Raw genomic sequence first — 22,717 nt, forward strand, 5'->3', positions numbered from 1 at the left:
CATTCCTTGGTGATTTGTTTGATGTGGTGAGATCAGAACTCATTCATTGCACATTTTGTGCTGGAGGCTTATGTAGGGCAAAAAACAACCTTTTAATCCACAACACATTTTGCACATCTGCATATGCTCTATGTGGGCCTGTCCATGTAAAAAATGCAATGTTGTCATTATAAAGTCTTTCCTTGCTGTTGTTTGCGAGTTCAGATTTAGTTTTGTTTTATTCCGCCTTTTTGCCGAACTTTTGCATATTACTTTTTTTTGCACAAGACTTTTGACCTTTTGCATACTACAGCTTTTTCAACTTCACATTTCCAGTTGGCACTGGTACATGATATAGGTCTAGTGGAAGGCACCAATCATTATCTTGTGTTGCTGCTATCAGCTCATATGACTGGACAAGTCTGACTACCCATCACTATTGGAAGTAAGTATGCCTTTATCTCTTGCATGCTTTGTTAGCTGGACGATTGTGCTCGTTGTCAATCACTACTAACATGTTGCAGTCTTGACTTTTTGATTCACCGATTAAAAAAAAAAAAAAGCATTTGCAATGCAATAGGTCTTGCATTATTAAAGTTGGAGCTGTTGGTGTTGCATTATTTAGCAATGCCAATAGCTCAAACTTTAATATTGCGAGACCTATTGCATTGCAAATGCTTGTTTCTTTTTGTTTAAGCACTCCTTGAGCTTGTGTGTGTTGTCTAGCTGCATCTATAATATGCTTCTCTCTTTTCATTTTATTTGCTGATCCACATTGGACCGGCAAATTAATAAAAGAAAAATATTTAGCTGCATCATTTTGGCGGTGCATGGGCCAATAAAATGACAAAACAGGTTCTTTCTTCTTATTTAGCCATTCTGCACAGCATCTGTAATCCTACACAGCTTGGCTAAAGGGAAATGGCAAGGCCTTTAGGCTTTGCCAATGCTGGTTACATTTTGCAGACTCCATTGGTTTGCACAGCTCTTGACCAATCTTTTAAATTAAAGCCAATATTGAAAGGAATGCTTCACATTATGTCATAATTAGAAACATTTCAATATGTGGCTGCCAAACACAAATGTCTCCCAAACAGAATGCAGCAGTTATACATGTGTGGATGACTGGGTCCACAAACGCTATGAAAAGAGAATATTATAGAGGATTGCATAGAGGAGGCGGGGAAGGCTGGGTTTATTTGATTATATATCGGAAGAACGTCAAAATGTTATAGATGCTAATCGACGGAGTGTTTTCAGAAATCTGGCAAGCGATGAAAATAAATGTGTTAGCCATTAACCGGAAGAGAAGCCACAGGAAAGCGCGTAATACAACAAATTTTACAATGGATATACTAATGTCATTTGGCATAATTATTTAATGAGGTTTGATTGCAAACTTGTGATACTCGTGCCCGAACATTGTTGAATGTGTTACCATACATTTGTGTATTATCTCATTTTAATCAAATTGATAATTCTCAAGTTTCCCTATTCTATTCCAATTTCTGAAATAATTCTGGTACTTATATACACAAGATAGAGCCATTATAATTTCAGGACTACAAATAGTGGAACGAAACACTCAAACACGGACTTAACTACTTATGAGCAGCAGTATATTACAGCTGCTATGCATGCTCTGTTTCAATGTATTTCCCTTTAGAGCACACGCAGAATGGGTCGTTACAAATCATTTGCAACCCAATATGCCACATAGCCCGTTATCTCAACATACTTTTCCATGAGTTTAAACGCATTCATAGTGAGTCCCAGCTGACGCATTAGATAGAATAACGAATACAATATATTACCAGATCACTACTTACATAGATCTTCGGTATAATCAGGCTGGCTGATGTCCGCACTCGCAATCCGCTATTGATCTTTTAAACGGATGTCATTTGTGCGTAATTATATCACTTCCGGGTCGTATAACAACCAATCCCCCAGCAAAACTTTTACCGGAAGGCGTCTGTGAGCTGGAGGTACTGCTAATGCGCAAGGCGACCAAGGGATAAAACCAAACAGGCACATTATCCAATCCTAGTGCCCCATGCAGAAGTCCGAAGAGCTTATTGGCTGTGGAGCCGGCACGTGCTTTAGTCCGAGCACTCCCCCTATAGTCGGAGTTTGCAGCATCCCAGTCCAGACCAGAACATCTGGATGTGGTTGGACTAGCGTTGTGCGTGGTGAGTTATTCACTGAACGAAGCGTCGGACAGGCTAAGCTGGGCTCTTACCGTCTACCGGCGGATGGGTTGGACTGAAGAGCGTAGTCGCTAAGAGTGAGCTGTGGTTTAGCTCGCACATTTTTTTATTGACATCTGGCATACTGGCATGCTGTTTTGGCTGCTATCGACTTTCCTACGGCTCGTCTCTGCTCGTGAAATCTTATGGGGCGTGTCTGGAACCTGGAGGGGGTAACGCATGATACGGGGTGGCCAGTAAACATCATGTGACATTTGAAGGATTTACTGTCTGCCACTGGATATTCAGCTTGTAAAGAGACTGTTGCGTGATTCACATCCTGCTGCTACACTGATTTATCCCCGCCACACCCAAGTTTTTCACAGGTCTTTAAAATAGGATTTACATCCCTTTCGAACTGGCTAACGAGTCTGTTTTGTTCACTAGTTCCGGTTTGGGTCCCCAAGCTGCCTATTCGCTATTCCTTAAATGTGTATTTTATTTTTTCTGCCACAGCCGGAGAATGCATTTAGGTTAAAGGCATCCAACAAGAAGGGAAGCCGCATTTCCAAAATAAAAATACCCGCCATTGGTTGTTGTTTAAAGTCTGCAAAGGCCTCGCCTTGAAACTAAATAGGGCTGTAAATAAAATGGTATGTATTAATTTGTAACATGACTTTTCTGTTTTTGTCCCTTTTGTTTAATTAAACTTAAACTGTAATTATTAGTCGTGGATTATTAATGTAGCTCCAGAACACATTTAAAAGAGCTTTCTACTTGCTGTTTGAAGTATGCACAGATACGTGCTAAAAATACTGGTTTTAGGTGATTTTGCTTATTTTTGTACTGACTGGGACATCAAAATACTGGTGGTGCCGTTAGAAATCCGATCAGCTGGCTACCCCAGTCAGGATAGTGAAAGTTTGTTGCAGGATCAGCCCATTATTTATTTTCTCCACCCTCCATCCCTGATTGATGCCATAATAGCAATAGTTGAACATATCTGATACCCAATGCCAACTGTCAATACGATACTGAGTTACTCCATTTGTCTGGGTATACATCCTAAATTCAGACAGCTTGCTTCTCATTCCCATCACTCAACCTTTACCTGTACGCTCTCCCTGCACTCACAGCGATCACACTGGTCACCATGAACTCACGCCATTAACCCACGCCATTCACCCTCCTCCTACCCTCCACTTGCATGAGCACATCACTCACCCTGCACCACATGAACCTCCATACACTTTTCACCGCTCACCCTACACTCCCAGCGATCACACTACACTCACGCTGTTACCCTACACTCACACTGTTCATCCTCCTCTTACTCTGTGCTCACACAAACACACTGTTCACTGTTCACTCATGGTGACCACACTGCACTCATTCCCATCGCCATGAATTCGCACCATTCTCCCTCCACTTAACATGCGGTCAAATGAGCACACTGCTTACCCTGCACTCTGTGATCAACTGCACTCGGACCACTCACGCTTTTCACCATCCACTTACACAAGCACACTACTCACTCTGCACTCGTGTCATTTCACTCACCTGTCACTCTCACTGCTTACTTTGCAATCTTACTCAAACAAGCACATCACACTCCATGGATTAATTCCTCTCACTCTGGACTGTCACCCGCACCCAAACTCGTATTTCACATCACTCACCCTGCAGTCACTCCTCACAACCTACTCACACAGTCACATCGCTCACTGTGCACTCGCATAGCACTCCTGTCTGGCACACAGCTCACCCTTCACTCCCATCTTCACGCAAATGGGCACAGCACTCGCATCACTCAAACAAGTACAGCACTCACCCTGCACTCCCCTCTTTCACCCTGCACTCCCATGGACAAACCACTTGGACTTCATTCATACAGGCACTCTTCATCCTGCCTTCCTTCAGGACAACAGTCTGCCGAAACTCATTGGGACTCACCACTCACTCTGCACTAATTCTTTTTACCATGCACTCACCAGTCACTCTGAGATCACCCTTCACTGTCACCGCTCATCTGCAGCACACATAGGCACACCACTCACACTGCTCACACCACCCTGCACTCGCTTCTCTCATTCTGTAAGCTCACTTCACCGACTCGCACATGAGCCTGACTCTCACATTGCATTCATCCAGCTCAGCTGACACTCACATTTGCACATTTTTACCCTACACTCGCACCACTCAAGCTGCACTCACTCGCACCACTCACCATCATCCAGCACTTACATGAGCACACCTCTTTATCTGCACATATAAAAATTACACAACTCTCATGAATATACACATTTCTACAAAAGCACCCACACCATACCTGCTCTTTTCGTGGTACTAGATGCCTACTTAATTCCATCTTCAACAACAGTGCTGGTGCAAGAAGGGAGAGTAGACTGAGAATATGGAAAAGCAGAAGGAGGGAGACTAGGGCTGAGGCTTTGGGGTATGGTGCTGGATTGCGGATCATGTGACACCTTCAATCGTTTCTGGCTTTCCATTCACCACAATGCTTTATTCCAGTACACATAGTTTTTTTTATACATTGTAAATTGGGTCTCAAAGTACTAAAATGCAAAGTGTTATACATTGTAAGTTGGGTCTCAAAGTACTAAAATGCAAAGAGTTATTGGATGAAATCCATGGTTGCCGAAGAAGTCAAGCATTTCGTAAGCTCAGTTGGAATGCTGTGATAGTACATGTTAGAACGTGGGTTAGTTCATTTCCACGCTCTGTAACTGCTTGATCACATGTGAAACCAAATATAAGTCCTGTACAGCTATTTTAGGGAAGTGCTCTTTTCATTCACATCATACTTGTAACAAACATTGACATGGCATTATATTATTTATATTGAATAGCGTGCAGAGAATATTTTTTATTAAGCTTCACTAAAAGGCAAGTATAGCAGAAGCAGCAGAGCAAGCTTTTCTAACACAATAAAAACAGATTGACTAAGTGTAGTATGACTGGCAGTGTGTGTGAGTGTGACAGAGTGCAAAGGTATAAATGATTGCAAGAGATATAGTGAGAATGTGAGTGTGCATGTGTGTTCTGCATGCAAGTGTGCTGCTGGTATGGCATACTTGAGGTTATTCTTGTCTTATGGACAAGGTCGCTAATAGTATATAAATGAGAGGTGTTACCTCTGGCAAACTGAATCCCTGAAATACTATGAAGACTCCGTCATTGGCTGTGGGAACTTGAACTGCTAACTGAGAAAGCCACTAACCCAGTCATACCCAACGGCAGGCCCACAGAACAAGCGCCCCCAAACCTTGCCTAAGGTTGTGACATGATGCACGTAATTCTTAGCCTATGGAATGGATCCATAGCAAAATGTTGGAACTGATATTTTAGGTAACTCTTGTCATAAGATTTCCTGGACTCATTTTAAAGTGGGTGTCAATGGCAAAATGCTCACTCTTGTTTACCAGAGGGAATTTTAGAGCTTTCCATGACTGGCTGAAGTATCCATGGTACATTTCTGGCACTGTCATATTGAATGTACTCCTTGGCATAAGGGGCTCACCCATGACAACATTATGACCTTGGTCTAGTGGCAGTAATTCTTGACTTAAACATTTGAATAAAAGGAGATCTGCTCCTAGGAAAGACGAGGCTTCCCGGTTGTGCCACGAAAGTACTGGAATATTTCATTAATGTCTTATAAGGGTCTGGAGCGTTTAAGAAATTTGATCCCAAAAACTCTCAGGGTAGTAGTCTACTCTCCCTTAAAATATCTATAGAAATGTTTTGCATTTTTTTGCTTGCTCGTATTTGGGGGAAGTATCACCCCGCACCACTTGCATAGATCTTTTTCCTCATAAAATAGCTATGTGGATAGCTCTGACCCCATTTCTGGAAATGTTTGGCCTGCCCGATTCCTGGCAGCAAGACTGGCTTTAGGGTGGTGTCACCGCTGCAGCTGCACCTGGCGTTGACTATGGAGGGGGCTCTTTTAAAAAATATTTTTGGTTTAAAAGCACAAGAACTTCCTTGTGCATCAGGCAGTTTTCAGGCAAGTCTAGTGATTAATATTCCTACTAGTGAGGGTTCGGAATTTTGTCTAGTGGTAGTTTTGGCTCATCGTAGAGTAGCACACAGTGTTAATGTGCCTGCTGCTAAGAACATTTACCTTGCAGATCATAGAACTGAGTGTGAGTAAACTATGAGTACTATTTAAAAAAAAAAATGAAATGTACATCATAGAGAGGCTGCGGAGAGATAAGGTGCACTGTTGGAGAGTGATAATGAGGGAATTCATGTAGAAGGAGGTTATGGGGAGGAGAGCGCCAAAAAGAGAATGTTATAAAGACTGCTGCCAGCGCTCAAGCTGGCCCTGGCTGGTAGTCCTAGCCCCCCACCCCCTGAAGTTCGGGTCTAGTTGTGTCCCTGATGACACAATTATACAGGTCACATTCTGCATGGCACCCATGCTCTCAAGCATTTGAGACACTTTAATATCAGATCATTCCGTTATGATGTTCTTTTTGTAGGTTGATTCTCTCATCTGCTAAAAGAAATACCTTTTCCATGAATGTTGTTTTGCCATTTGAGCACGATAGCCTCTAGTCTTTTCATTTTGACTTGTGGTAAATCGCGACTTTTAATAAAGAATTGTGAAGGCCACACAATTATAAAAATATTAATAAGGTGACCTGTTCTCAGACTGCCGTACAAAGCAGTCGTTCCAAAAACTCAAAACAATATAGTAATGAGTGGCTTACGCTTGACAGCCATCTCATGCGCAACATAAAACTCCCATACACCATGCAAGCAATGAGTGACTTAACAGTTACTCAGTCATGTCATGAACAGTAGGAAGCATGAGTGGCTTAACACATAACGGGCATCTCATGCATAGCAATAAAAACAATGAGTGACTTAGAAGCTAATGGTCATCTCATGTACCACAACCAACAAGTGATGCTACTACATCTTACAGCCATTTCATCCAGAGCACAAAATAATGAGTGACTAAACAAAAACTTAGTGTCATCCCATACACAACCACAAAATGGTGATATAGTAGTCTTGTCATATATCACAAACAAGAAAATGCTTAATTATTATCAAACATCGAAATAAAAACATGTTAAGTGAAAGGAATAAGTACAACAATTACAAACTAATCACTCCTAACAAAAACACCTTACCATATCAATGAGTGTGCTTTTTGGCACTTTACTCTAATAGCTCTTTAATGTTGGAGCAAATGTTCGCAGTATATTTGCCTCCTGTCACATCACGTGCAGTTCTATTGACATGGATTTCTGTAGTGATTTTCATTTTCTCACTTCTCTATAATTCCTGCATATACCTACTCCTTTTTAGGTCTCGCACCTGTGAACGGATCGCGAAGAGGCCTATTGCAATCAGTTCTGCTAACAAGGAGCCAAAGGAAACAAGAGATGGGCACGCGCGTAAACGAATCGGGTCGCGCACGCGTTCACCATCTCCTGTCTCCCATGGCTCCTTGTAGACGCACAGACGCACAGACGCACAGACGCACAGACGCACAGACGCACAGACGCACAGACACACAGACACACAGACACACAGACACACAGACACACAGACACACAGACACACAGACACACAGACACACAGACACACAGACACACAGACACACAGACACACAGACCCACAGACACACAGACACACACTCACTCACTCACTCACTCACTCACTCTTCCCCCCTCATCCCCCCTCACTCACCGGGCTATTTTCTCATGTCCCTCTTCCTCCGCAGCGGGTCACTCTCGGCGGCAGCAGGCTCGGCGTGTCTTCTCCGCGATCCACAGCTTGCGCCGGGACAGCCGATGTGCACGGCGACAGCGTCTCGTGCGCTCCCACTGCGGTTTTGCGCCCGGCGATCCATGAGTAGCTGTGTGAGCTCTTGCTAATTGTTTGATTGGCTGTCAGGTCTCGAAAGCAGAACTGTGAGCTAGGATTGGGCGAGAGAACGTTAGCTCGCCGTTCATTGGGTGTGAGAATGTATCTGCCCTTGTTATATTAAGTCTTTAAGTCATGCATTAACGTAGTGCATTGTCAAATTGCACTGCTTGATTTATTATTTGTGGTTTATATGAAATGGCAATCTCATGTCCTTTGGCATTTTAGTAGTGCGGTAACAACTTTCCAAATAGTACAGAGGTTTCCAACGGAACGGAATCTGATTTTATGACTAGAGACTGCTGCCCCCTTGTGGAAAATGTTAATACTTGTTTTCTGATAGCTAACCTCTTTCTAGGATCTAGGTTGTCACTAATAATGAAGTCTGTTAATTGTAAATATCCAAACGTTTATTTCCAGCACTGCGTGTTGACAGCGGTAAGTCCAAGACAGTAATAACAACAGCTGTCATTCCCACCATATATGTGCCTTACCCCCAATACAAATGAAGCTCCACGTGCCCCACCGCTAACACCAACCTCAAATGCATTATGTGACGGACGACTGCCTTATATGAAAATGGACACGACCCTGAAACAAGGTTTACGCTCAAGACTACATCAAACATGAGTGCAACAACTGCATGCCATGCTTGTGTGTACAACCATCTACATCCCACCGGGCAAAATGTGTGATTATCTAGTAAGCTCAATCTTCATGTTTATCCCTGACATTAGTATTTCGGAGGATTCCCCTAAGGTAATATTTGTAGGTGATCTAAATGCAAAACTGTCCAACTCTGCATGTTCGTCCTTTGTAACTTTAGAAAAGGAAAATGCCTGTGCGATCCCTGAGGTAGTGTTTCCCAGAGGCGCCTGCTTCACGAGGGCGTAAGGGACATTGATAGGGGAGTAGAAGAATAAAATTCCAGCAGCTTAGCAAACCAGCATTTGCAATGCGATTGGTCGCGCATTTACGCGAGTTTAAGCTATTGGCATTGGAAATGGCAATGCCTTTTATTTATGTTTTAAAAACCGAATCATAAAAAAAGGCATTGTCATTTACAATGCCAATAGCTCAAACTTACGTAAATGCGAGACCTATTGCATTGCAAATGTTTGTTTTAGGTTTCTCTTGTGAAATCTCATGTACTTAAGAAAATAAATATCTTAAAAGGTGCTTGCAAACCACCCATTACCATCCGTAAGCTTTGCGGTCACTCAATTTCTTGTTTCTCAGTGGTTGGCAAAAAACACAGTTGATGGACAGATTGTAGAACAATGTCATACATTTACCCCAGTACAAGGATCTGGGCCTAAATCCATCGTTTTTTTGCACTCCACACCACCCTGGGTTAGACACTAGCTATATGCAAATCAGCTCTGACCCTGTGCCTCATGGGAACAATCCAGTCCGAACTACCAAGCCATGTCTTTCCCAGACCGGAATCAAACATCCAAGGACCGGTTTCTGGCTATCAGCCTTCATCAGCCTGGATAGCTTGACTCCAGTGGTGTGGAGAGCCTGGGACTCACGTCTGAGCATCCCCAGCCCACTCGGGGTGAAATTGCAAAAAACACAGTTGATGGACAGAATGTAGAACAATGTCTTACATTCACCCCAGTACAAGGATCTGGGCCTAAATCCATCGTTTTTTTGCACTCCACACCACCCTGGGTTAGACACTGGCTATATGCAAATCAGCTCTGACCCTGTGCCTCATGGGAACAGTCCAGTCCGAACTACCAAGCCATGTCTTTCCCAGACCGGAATCAAGCATCCAAGGACCGGTTTCTGGCTATCAACCTTCATCAGCCTGGATAGCTTGACTCCAGTGGTGTGGAGAGCCTGGGACTCACGTCTGAGCATCCCCAGCCCACTCGGGGTGAAATTGCAAAAAACACAGTTGATGGACAGAATGTAGAACAATGTCATACATTCACCCCAGTACAAGGATCTGGGCCTAAATCCATCGTTTTTCTGCACTCCACACCACCCTGGGTCAGACACTGGCTGTTGGAAATGGGATCCCTTGCTGGCCAGGGCTTTCGCCAAAGTCAGTCAGAGACCACCATTCCCAAGGTCAGGGCAAGGGAGTTACACGCCAGGATAACCCCTGCTCACCCTCTAGGTAACGTGGCGCGAGCAGCAAGGCTAAACCTGGAGGCGATGTAAGTTAAGTATTTGCGCATGCACCCCAGCAACAACACCCAGGACCCACCACAAAGGAAACTCCACACAAGGTTATATAAAAATAGCCTTTGTATTACACCAAAGTACATTAGATAAAACACACACTTTACAATGTGCCAGAGGCACGGGCAGAATTTACAGGGGATATTTACAAGACAGGGCCACCTGGACCACTGTCAGGAATCAGCACTTTTAGAAGTAACAATACAATACTTGTAGGCCTAGAACTTAGAACATAGCCTATCAGACAGTACCTTCCGTCCTGGTTGCACGGGATAATGCGAGTGATCTCAGTAAACTTGAGCGGGCGGCCCAGCGAAGGGGCGCGGCTCAGGGTAGAGCGGCGCGGCTCGAGGCTTGGACGGGCGGCCGGCAAGGTACAAGCGTTTCTCTGGGGCGACCAATGTGTGCGGCTCAGAAGAGGAGGGGGAGGCAGGATGCGGGCGGCCCAGCGAAGCGGCGCGGCTCAGGGGAGAGCTGCGCGGCTCGAGGCTTGGACGGGCGGCCGGCACGAGCTGCCGAGGGGAACGAGCGAGGCACACTTCAGCGAGGCCCCAGGGGCCCAGGGAGATCAGACAAGTCCCAGCAATTTGGCAGGGAAGACACCAATGAGTCCACTGGTCCTGGGACTCTGGTCAGGGGGCAAGCTCAGTATCAAGCCCTTGGAATATCACTTAGTACATAACAGAACATCACTGTAACACAAAATAGGACATAAAGCACACAAGCACACAACCAGTACCCACTGGTAACTGGTAAGTCCCCCCTACGCAATCCTAACCACCCTAGGAACAGGTCACGCAGGGAACCAGGACCTTACTAGCACCACCTGCACTAGCAAGAACAACCACCTCAGTATCACAATACAAGTAGGGGCATAGACCTGGGGACAAAACACATGATGCAGAACCTACATTCAGCGGTGTAAGGAACACATGACGCATCGACACACGTTCAGCGGTGTAAGGAACAGGGCACATAATGTATCAACAACACATTCAGAGGTGCAGAACACAGGGTGCGCAAAACATACTACACATTGTACATTTCCTAACACCCAAAAGCAATAGGACATAGATCATAACAGCATCTAAACCTTTAGCGCAGAACTCACAAAGTCCAGGTTGCGCCACTGCGCCAGAACCTAAACGTAGCAGCTGCCCACTACTTGCTGGGCAGCTGAGGGACAGAACAGGGGGGCCTAAACGCTGCAGCTGGCACTAAGTGCTGCGCAGCTGGGGAAAGGCCAGGGATGAAGGAGTGCGCCTCACTCCTAAAGTCCAGAGTACATGTCCCTAGGAAGCAAAATACCTAAACGGTGCAGCTGCCCACTAATTGCTGGGCAGCTGGAAAACAAATCTGCGACAGGGGCCCTCACCGGCCCCTCAGGACAAGGATTGCGCCCAACTGAGCCCTCTGGCTCTAAAACATCACTTGCCCGTCGTTGGAGCCCTCTAGGCTCTCAAACTAAGCAATGCCCCCTGAGCCTCCCAGGGCTCGTGGATAGGGTCGGGGTAGGCGGAGTCCCTCTCGGGGCTCTAACATCAATGCTGCCCCCGGGGTCGCTGGAGCGGCCCTCTGCCATCTGGGGCCGCTCAATAGGGGAAAGAAAAACCGGCCCTGGAGCCTTTCATTAGGCTCAAGAGCAGGTAAGGCCCCCACAAGCCTTTCACTTAGAGGGGAGGGGCGGGCACTGGGCCCCGAAGCCCCCCCTCCCTTCACGGGCACTCACCGGTCTCGCGGCGGCTGGGGGGAAGGAGAGCTCCCGCTCCTCGGGGCTCTCCTGTGCTGCGGGCTGGACTCCTTGGCCGGGGCTCCCTCCATTACATGGGAGCCCCGCAACACCGGCGCTGCCCTTGGCTGGCTGCCCCGGGCTCTCCCCACCTCACGGGAGCCCCGGGCGGCCATCGCTCCGCCTCAATCCTCTTCCGGTCGGCGGCGGTGGGCAGCCAATCCCAGCGCGGCGGCGGGCGGGACTTCCTCCGGCAAACCTGAAGTCCCGCCCCGCGTCAGGCACCGTAGTGCCTGGCTTCCTGTTTTGCGGCGCTCGGGCCGCGGGGGTGAATCTCGGGGGTATTTACGAGGGGTGGCACCCTCGAGAGATTAAATAAGCACTCGAGCGAGGTAGGCACTCGCTGGGGGTCAGGGGCCCCTTACAGAACGGGCAAATGCCGGGTGGGCACCGGCTTGAATGAACAGCGCTCCCAAGCGCTGTGGGCAGAAATATAGCGCTTCCAGCGCTATATGCAGGATACAGCGCTCCCAAGCGCTAGGAAGGAAATACAGCGCTCCCAGCGCTATGAAGGCACAAAAAGCAACAAGTCCTTCAGTAATCCAGTAATCAGCAGTCCAGGGGCTGGGCAGGGCTCAGGGAGGCAAGCCTTCCCCTGAGCCCAAGCAGCAGCACGCCCCTGGCAAGATTCAAGTTGGGAACAAGAACATTTTTCAAGAGGTTACAGCCTCTTTTTATACAGAGCAAATCCTTTGTCTAAGGGCAGGGTGGGGGCGGAACCAGTCGCAGCTGGTTCTTGAGTACTCTTGATGGCCCAACCACCCATTTCATTCACTGGGGAGGCTAGGGTCATCAGTCACACCACAGGGGGGCGGAGCCAGCATTGTGTGGGGAAAACCCAGCCCATCCAGGACACAGGTACACTCCTCCCACACATCACTCATGCTAATCTCACACTCACCACCGGGCAGACCCATCCAGACTTCCTGGAGCCTGGCATGCCAGCCAGCTCCAGCCAATCACACTCCAGCACCCTCACTGCACACATATCTCAATGTCCAGAAGTAGCACTTCCCTTCTAGACACATACATGCCGCATACACCATCTCGCAGCATTCACTCTCACGAGTTCACACATACTAAACTCGAGCCTGCACTCACGCATCAGGAACTACCAGGGACACACACATTCCCCATGCATTCCTATGGGAGGGCAGGCCTATCTCACACACGCACTCAGGGAGCACACGCACTTTACACTGCGCCACAGTGTCAAAGTGCGCAAAGACCAGAAATCACTACACTTCAAGGCAAAAAGTTCAGCGGTGAACCTGCCACAAGGCCCAAGTCCAACACTGGCTATATGCAAATCAGCTCTGACCCTGTGCCTCATGGGAACAGTCCAGTCCGAACTGCCAAGCCATGTCTTTCCCAGACCGGAATCAAGCATCCAAGAACCGGTTTCTGGCTATCAGACTTCATCAGCCTGGATAGCTTGACTCCAGTGGTGTGGAGAGCCTGGGACTCACGTCTGAGCATCCCCAGCCCACTCGGGGTGAAATTGCGAAAAACACAGTTGATGGACAGAATGTAGAACAATGTCATACATTCACCCCAGTACAAGGATCTGGGCCTAAATCCATAGTTTTTTTTGCACTCCACACCACCCTGGGTTAGACACTGGCTATATGCAAACCAGCTCTGACCCTGTGCCTCATGGGAACAGTCCAGTCCGAACTACCAAGCCATGTCTTTCCCAGACCGGAATCAAGCATCCAAGGACCGGTTTCTGGCTATCAGCCTTCATCAGCCTGGATAGCTTGACTCCAGTGGTGTGGAGAGCCTGGGACTCACGTCTGAGCATACCCAGCCCACTCGGGGTGAAACTGCAAAAAACACAGTTGATGGACAGAATGTAGAACAATGTCATACATTCACCCCAGTACAAGGATCTGGGCCTAAATCCATCGTTTTTCTGCACTCCACACCACCCTGGGTTAGACACTGGCTATATGCAAATCAGCTCTGACCCTGTGCCTCATGGGAACAGTCCAGTCCGAACTACCAAGCCATGTCTTTCCCAGACCGGAATCAAGCATCCAAGGACCGGTTTCTGGCTATCAGCCTTCATCAGCCTGGATAGCTTGACTCCAGTGGTGTGGAGAGCCTGGGACTCATGTCTGAGCATCCCCAGCCCACTCGGGGTGAAATTGCAAAAAACACAGTTGATGGACAGAATGTAGAACAATGTCATACATTCACCCCAGTACAAGGATCTGGGCCCAAATCCATCGTTTTTTTGCACTCCACACCACCCTGGGTTAGACACTGGCTATATGCAAATCAGCTCTGACCCTGTGCCTCATGGGAACAGTTCAGTCCGAACTACCAAGCCATGTCTTTCCCAGACCAGAATCAAGCATCCAAGGACCGGTTTCTGTAGTTGGCAGCACCTGGGTCACTTCATCAGATTTCACTTCCGCTTTCCTCAGTTGTTCCCTGGAACTTGGGCCAAGTATAATTTCTGGCAGTCTCCTCCTACTAGCCGCTTTCTCCTTTCTACTTTTAGTTTCTCTTCCTTTCTCCTTTAGTTTCCTTCCTTTTGTCCTTCCTTTTTTTAGGTCGAGCTGGCGTTGGAGCGCGAAGCGCTCCCGCCAGCGAGACTATAGTCACCTTCCTCCCTGTCAAGGGAGTAACAGCTGTGAACGAGCCCGATACAGACCTGGGCACGAGCCGACCCAGGTCTGTGAACGCGCTTCAAGGTTGAGCAGCTTGTGCACGTTTGTTGGACGTCAGGCGCTGCAAGCCCGCCAGACCAATTATCCCAGCATGAAACTCTACTTCCTGAGGCGCCACAAGACCAATTATCCCAGCAGGAGTCTCCACTTCCTCAGGCGCTGCAACAATTATCACAGCATGAGACCCACTTATCACAGCATGTCAACAGGCGCCCCAGGCTGCTGGAGCACTCAACTATAATTAATGTGCAGTTGAGTGCTCCAGCAGCGTGGGGCGGCTCTCTGCATGCTGTGATAATTATCACTTTGGGGCCTCATGCTGTGATAATTAGGGCGGCATGCTCTATTTGCAGCACTGAACATTTTCAAAGAAGGCGAAGCAGTGACATTCATTGGAGACACTCACCCTCAGCCCTCACCCCCTCACCCCTCACACACCTCCCAGGTAGACTGCATCAGTGGCCCACGTGCAGCGCTTTCATTTTGTCTGTCAGCTGTGAATAGTTGCACACCCAACACTAGTATTACTTTTTTTTTTTTTACTGGTACATTCGTTTTTTGCACTGTAAAAGTAGGACTACAAATACCAGAATTCAAAGCAAAAACAAGTATTGCCAAAGCCAATAGGTCTAGTCTTGGCCTACTAATGCAATGGTTAATTTTTCGTTTATTTTAAGCGCGTGGCACGAAAAGAAAAAGAAAATCTGCCACCACCTAAACTTGGGCTGCCATATGCTTCCATTAAAAATTCTTAATGTAGAAAAGAATCCACTAGTGTGACTATTTTACTAGTGATGTTTTTTTTTTTAAGTAACGACCCGTTCAGTGTGTGTATATATATATATATATATATATATATATATATATATATATATATATATATATATTACCTACTGGCGGTCGCCAGTAGGTATATATAGTTAGGATTTTTTCTCTATGGGATTTTTGAAAATTCTATGTCTAATAACTTTGGCGTTTGTGGACGGAATTGGCTGAAATTTTCAGGAAAATGGCACATTTTGTTTCTGAGCAGCCCTTGAAAATTGGGGGGGGGGTTCGTCAAGGGGGGGCCGAGAAAAAAGGGGGGTCCCAAAACGTGTTTTTAACATTGAGTTTTCCATAGGGCGGTTGGCCTCACTTTTAGCCCGAACGGCTGAATGGATTTGCACGAAACTTGGCAAAATTGTAGGGACTGGTAGCCCGATGTGCCTTTTGTAGGTCTCAATATATGTGCTCCAGTGGATTTTGAGAAATTAACGTTTAAAAAAAGATATATATCTGTAACAGCGGACCGGGCAGCGTCCCAGGACGCGTACTTTTCGCGCAACGGAGCTTTGTGAAGCGAAGCTGATTGGTTCTCTGGCGTCTGTCAACATTCCAAAAAGTCCGTAGCGGCCGCCATCTTGTCTCTCGGTAGGATCGAGAGACAAGAGGAGGCCAAAACAAAGGGGGAAATAACCATAAGGGGGCATAGTAGATCCTCGCTGACCCCCTAGGTTTGATGTGGAGGTTTTAAAAGGGCCCCGCGGGGCAAAAAAAATAATAATAATAATAATCGAACGGCTGAATGGATTTGCACGAAACTTGGCAAAATATTAGGGACTGGTAGCCCGATGTGCCTTTGCTAGGTCTCAATATATGTGCTCCAGTGGATTTTGAGAAATTAACGTTCAAAAAAAGATATATATCTGTAACAGTGCTCCGCTTCGCGTAACGGAGGTTTGCGAAGCTGATTGGTCATTCTGTCAGTGGGCTATAGTTGGGCTACATCTGGCTGATATTTGGGCTACATTTGTTTTTTTGTGTGTCTGGCGGCCATCTTTGGGCTACATTGGGCTTCATTGGGCTACATTGGGCTACATTTGGGCTCCAACATATATATAGGCCAATGTAGCCCAATATATATTTTTCAAAGTTAATTTTCGTAAAAACCACTGGAGCATATATCTTGAGACATAGCAAAGGCACATCGGGCTACCAGTCCCTACAATTTTGCCAAGTTTCGTGGAAATCCATTCAGCCGTTCGAGCTAAAAGTGAGTCCAACCGCCCTATGGAAATGAAGGAAATGAATGGGTAATTTGTAATTAGCAAATAGCTAATCGCAAACTAGGAATGGTAAAGAATCGCTATTTATTCCTTAAAGTTCGCTATTTAGGAAATGCAAAAAACTTTGATGATACATATGGCGGTTCATCTCTAACAAGATAAGAAGCATAGGGATACATTTATGATGACTGGCGCATCACCAGGGATGTGTTAGTCATTCTGTGCCGCTGTTCCGTCACCTATGGTGTGCTGCATTTACAATGCGGCGCATCATGGGGCAAAAACAGCACAGATGCGTGATGTATCTGTGCCGTAAAGGTGGCGCATTGCTGGAGTTGTATCGCAAGTGTGATGAAGCTCCAGCAAGGGTCGGGGGTGCCCCTGTCGCAGGGTTTCTGTTCTCACACAGAACTGTGGACAGAGGATTGGAACCTCGGCGAATTAGGGTGTCCCAAAACTCACGTTAGTAATCAAAAACTCCTTAGCAAGCTAGGTACAGTGTCACATTGGATATAACAAACTCTCAATGTTTAGACAATCCAGAATATGAACTTATAGTACCTCAGGATACGTGGAACTCATGAACAGTCGGTCGTTATATATTTCTTAGAAACCAGAACATGGAGTTAAGAAGAACACATGTGTATTTGAAATGTTTATTTACTAATGCCGTCTTCTCAGGCGTAGTATCTTAGATAATACAAGTACACATATTATCAGTAGCAAAATTACCAGCATAGTTACTAGTACATAAAAAGCGAATGGTGATAGTATGTTAACATGCTGTAAATGAATAAGAGTTAGCAACACTTATAAGCAGCCGCGGGCCGTGGAGGGAGTTACGGTGAGGCAGGGAGGCGGGGAGGGGGAGAAGCAGGGTGGAGAATACAAGTACACATATTATCAGTAGCAAAATTACCAGCATAGTTACTAGTACATAAAAAGCGAATGGTGACAGTATGTTAACATGCTGTAAATGAATAAGAGTTAGCAACACTTATAAGCAGCCGCGGGCCGTGGAGGGAGTTACGGTGGGGCAGGGAGGCGGGGAGGGGAAGGGGCAGGGTAGAGAGGGCTCCACCCTGCTTCTCCCCCTCCCCGCCTCCCTGCCTCACCGTAACTCCCTCCACGGCCCGCGGCTGCTTATATCTCACCCTCCCTAATACACATATTATATTATTTGCTAAGAAGGTCTCTTTGTGTTGGTTTAGGGCGTGCCCATACTTTAGTGTCTTAGATTTGAAGGAATCACATCAGCATACACCAGCTCTCTCTTCATGTGAACCGCATCAACTGTTGTGTATGTGTGTTCGGCAAAGCAATAGAAAAACCGGCCTCATGCCCAGAATTGGCAGAAGTTGCACTTATGTTATGAGTATGAAGTCGTGGAGATCAGACCTCATAACAATTCTGTATCGTGTTGTTCTTGAAACTTTAGCACTCGCTGTACAGATATAGTTTAACAAGCAAAGCAGATAGTAGAGCAATAACATATTATTCTCATGTAAACCACGATGAACTACTAGGTGGAAAGCTAAAGCAACAACTAAGTGTCGTGTGCAGAAGTTGCAAAAAAGGAAAAATGGCGTTTAAACCGGTAATGAGCCCATGCTAACTTAACACGGTGTAAAGATATCCAGGACCTAGATGACACCTCCCCATGATCCGGAAACGAACTGAATAAGATAATAGAAGTGCCATCTCATGAGAGCAGATTGCAAGTTTATATGTGGACGGTCCGCAAGGTAAAGCATTAAAAACTAGGAAAATGTAATGCTAAAGAAAAATAAAACAGCCAAGTACTTTATCGAGTCTTAAGCCAATAGGCAAGGTAAATAATAAAAACTTGACAAATAAGTCAATGAATTGTCAATGAAATGCTAGTACTCAGCATATCAAACATGAAAAAGGTCTATGACATAACTGTGTATGCAAAATAAGCTGCAACAGCCTCCAATAGGAAGTCACCGTCTTCATCCGAAAACAGTTCAGCCATCCAATTTAAAAGCGGAAAAGAACATACGTGCTCTCCCAGCACCGGATCCTCTATCACCATCAGAGGACAGCTCGGTGGGTTTTCAAGAAAGCTCTGTTCCAAGAAAGACTGTGCTGCCGCCAATAAATTCCAGGGACCAATTAGTCCATGCATCAATGCCACAGCCATAATCCTTTCGCCAGGACAAACCAACTCGTGAGTAATGATAGGAGTCATCAGCTGATTAAAGTCGACGTCAGGAGAAACCGGTCCGCAGAGACACAAATCAATGGCCCAATCGAAATCACAGGTCAGGCAGTGAAATACAGGCTGGACACAGGTGAAGTAGGAGAATCGAAAAGATAATCCATATGCCGTGCTTAATATCGCCAACGGCATTGTGCCATAATATTCTAGCGTGCGATTGCGGAACAGTGTCAGCAGCTGCAGGGTGGAAGGTTGCATAGGAGGGACATCCATATTTAAAAATGTAAAAAAGCACAAGAGCGTCCGCTGGTAATGCAAGTAAAAATGCCAATCCACGAAGCAGAGTGGAGAAAATAGAATGAAAGAAAGCAGGGATGACTCCAAAGATTTTCTCAAATGAAGTCACGAGACCACTGGTAACAACTTTAAAAAAGTGCGCCAGGGTCTTTGTGGAGGATGCGTTAAAGATAGTCCGAACCATCTTGCTGAAATTGAAAGGCAAATCTGAATTGAAAAGGGTCTGCACCTCTGTACGGGTGTTCGCTATGTGAAGCACGAAAGTTTCACGGGCCGAACTCAAGGCCACCTCTCTCTGAGACAAAAGAGCTCTTATTCTTGCCATGCCGTTGAAATCTCTCCCAAGGTTGGTATTTGTGGCCAGATTGAAAACTCCCTATGTTCATGTGTGGGAGAAAATAGAACATTTCTGCAGCAAATAACCCGTTCACTTACTGTTACGATAAAAGGAATACTTTTAATTAACTCAGAACAATCTTCATTATTGAGCATCAAATAACTACCATTTTCCAACAACTTGAACGTGGGGATGATAGCAGGAACTGGCGTGCCTTGCAACACGCAAGCCATATTTGGTCGGTGTTTGTTGCATGAACCGTGTAACTGTATGTGCCTACACATTAGTGAATGATCTGGCGTCTCAGTGCATTCCTCTCCATTCAGATAAACTTCTTGATCATCTTTGAAACATCTGTATGTGTATGGAAGCGACCAGACCTCATGAAGAAAAGCACTACCTAAAGGTTCATAACGACCTATTGGTATATATTTCATACAATTTGAAAACTTATATAAAGCAAAAGGCAGCGTTATTAAACCGTGGATAAGGCACGTTGCCAAAAAACCCGCAATCCTCTGCTGATGATGTCACTGAGCATGTCATGAATGATGTAATATGTGACATCATCAGCAGTGGATTACGGGTAATAGTATCTCTAGTTTACTCCCCATATAGCTGTCTTTCTTTTAACATAAGTGTCTGTTTCCTTCCCTTATACTTACTGTTTTTGGTTCGCTTCCGGTTCGCGTACCGGCGAGCGAACTGGGAAGCGAACTAAGAGAAATAGAGGTTGGCACAGTTCCAAATATTGTACCAATTTTTTAATAACGGGGAGGTAGTTCTGAAAATAACTTTTTTTTTATTGTTTTTGTTGTTTTATATTTTTTTATTATTTTTCAGAACATTTTTTTACTTTTTTTGAATTTTTCTGAACAGTTTTATATTTTTGGGGTTTTTCTTGGAGGGGGCAATGAAAACGATTCATTGTAAAGGGCTCAACAGGAGCAACAAAACAAAAAAAAAGTATTTATTATTTTGGGCGTTTCGTACAAACTTGCATATGATAGTCAATAGCTCTGTTGATCAGAGTGATGCTTCTTTCTCCGTAGCAAATGAATCCATCGCAAAATACGCAGATGTGTTTTACTTCACCAAATCTCATTTGTATATTTGGCACCATCTCCCTGCCCTCTGGTCCCGTTACTTCCGGTACAACAGATCTTCTGGCCATAATAGGGAGATTATCTAGGTCGTTCCGAAACTGTGCAGCACTGTAGTTGTTAGGATGCCACCTAGTCATATGGCGATGCATTGTGTAGTTTCCGAAACTGTATTTTTTCTCGGTTCCTCTGGACAGTCTATCTTGACATATAAGGCAAGTTACGTATCTTGCATTTACTTTTTTCTGACCTTTGGGAATTTTAAAAAATTGCCAAATGAAGTTTTCTTTCCGGTGAGACGTCCTGGGTTCCTCAGGCAAAAACTGCCTCTCTTCCTGCTCTTCCTCGTCTTCCTCTTCTTCCTCTTCTTGCTGAATTATAACTTGAGCAGGTGGTCCACTCTTCCTTGGATGTGGTGGAGGTGGTGGGGAAGCACCAGCTGAAGCTACTAAAGAAGCCATTGCTCAGTGATCACAAAGGGTCTTTCTCTCACAATGATGAAAGTCAGAGTGAGGAAAGAAGGAGGGATTTTCATCATTTGGGAAAAACAAGAGTTCTCAACCAATCAAAAGTGTTCATTTTAGATTATATGACCTAGTCTTACATCATTAGGAAACCAAAAGTGAAATGAACCAATGAAAAGTGTTATTACCAAGTCACATGACTTGCTGTGTTTACGTTAAGCGCTTTGCAGGGCCTCCCGGTTTGCTTCCAGAAACCTGCACTTTGCAACTCGCTTCGCGTACCAGTTCGCTAACGTAGCACGTCATATGACGTATCACGCGACAACGTGAAACGTCATGCGGACGGGAGGCGTCACGATGTTGTTTTCTAACGCGGCACTTGCGGTAAAGAAACGTTTACCGGCTCGCGGTCTATTTCGCGGCATCAAGGTCAGCTAACGGGAAGCTTCCCGATTCGCGAAGCGGGAACGAAGAAAAAAAAATATTAAAAAAAAAAATTATTCATAAACATATAAAATATATTTTTGGATTTAAAGAAGAATACATTTTACAGCTACAGATATTAGCTGTTAAAAAACCAATGAAATTCACTGAAAAAACCATAGGTTATAGACCATATATAGTTAGGAATTAGCATTTACAAAACCTTGAAAATTCACTGAAAAAACCATAGGTTATAGACCATATATAGTTAGGAATTAGCATTTCGAAAACCTTATTTTACTCACACAAAACCATTGAAATTCCATATATAGTTAGTTGCACTAACTATATATCGCGCACCCGCAATCCACTGCTGATGATGTCACATATTACATCATTCATGACATGGTCAGTGACATCACTGATGACATCACTGATGACATCTCAAATGACATCACTGATGACATCATGACACACCAATACCAGTTACTACATACGCACTCACTGATTCCTACGTCTACACACACATTCACTCATTCACCCATACAATAACTCATACATACAGTCACTTATTATTACAACACTATCATATGCACTCATACACCTATGCAGACAGTCACACACTGCCACTCATCCATGGAGTTACTCACACACCAAGTCAGTCCTGTAAAGAATCAATCACACTTCCATTTCTTCATCTATACAGTTAAACACAGAACACCATACTTCAGTGACATCACTGATGACATCACTAATGACATCTGAAATGACATCACTGATGACATCTCAAATGACATCACTGATGACATCATGACACACCAATACCAGTTACTACATACGCACTCACTGATTCGTACGTCTACACAAACATTCACCCATACAATTACTTATACATACAGTCAGTTATTATTAGAACACTATCATATGCACTCATACACCTAGTCAGTCCTGTGAAGAATCAATCACACTTCGATTTCCTCATCTATAGTTAAACACAGAACACCATACTTTTCACACATATACTAACACATACTTACTCTCTTATACAATCACTGATACAAGTACACATTGATATGCACAGAGTCACACACCTCCCAGCCAGCCACACACACACTCAGTCTTCCA

The 22,717-nt window shown here is 45.2% G+C and overlaps 2 protein-coding genes across 3 annotated transcripts in view; one reads left to right on the forward strand and one right to left on the reverse strand.

Annotated features, from left to right (window-relative positions):
- The window catches only part of AKAP17A (A-kinase anchoring protein 17A), a 79,622-nt gene extending 77,679 nt beyond the window's left edge, over positions 1–1,943 (reverse strand). The window contains exon 1 of the mRNA XM_078657567.1: positions 1,809–1,943. The gene's annotated coding sequence lies outside the window, so the exon portion shown is untranslated. The remainder of the gene's footprint in view (positions 1–1,808) is intronic.
- A 77-nt stretch (positions 1,944–2,020) lies between these two features.
- LOC144772896 (arylsulfatase D-like) overlaps positions 2,021–22,717 on the forward strand; it is a 547,027-nt gene continuing 526,330 nt past the window's right edge. For both annotated transcript variants that reach the window (XM_078657568.1, XM_078657569.1), the window contains exon 1: positions 2,021–2,171. In XM_078657568.1, the coding sequence (XP_078513694.1) occupies positions 2,036–2,171 (136 nt within the window). In that variant the 5' untranslated portion in view covers positions 2,021–2,035. The remainder of the gene's footprint in view (positions 2,172–22,717) is intronic.

The sequence above is a fragment of the Lissotriton helveticus genome, chromosome 8 (assembly GCF_964261635.1).
Source record: "Lissotriton helveticus chromosome 8, aLisHel1.1, whole genome shotgun sequence".
Taxonomy (NCBI): Eukaryota; Metazoa; Chordata; class Amphibia; order Caudata; family Salamandridae; genus Lissotriton; species Lissotriton helveticus.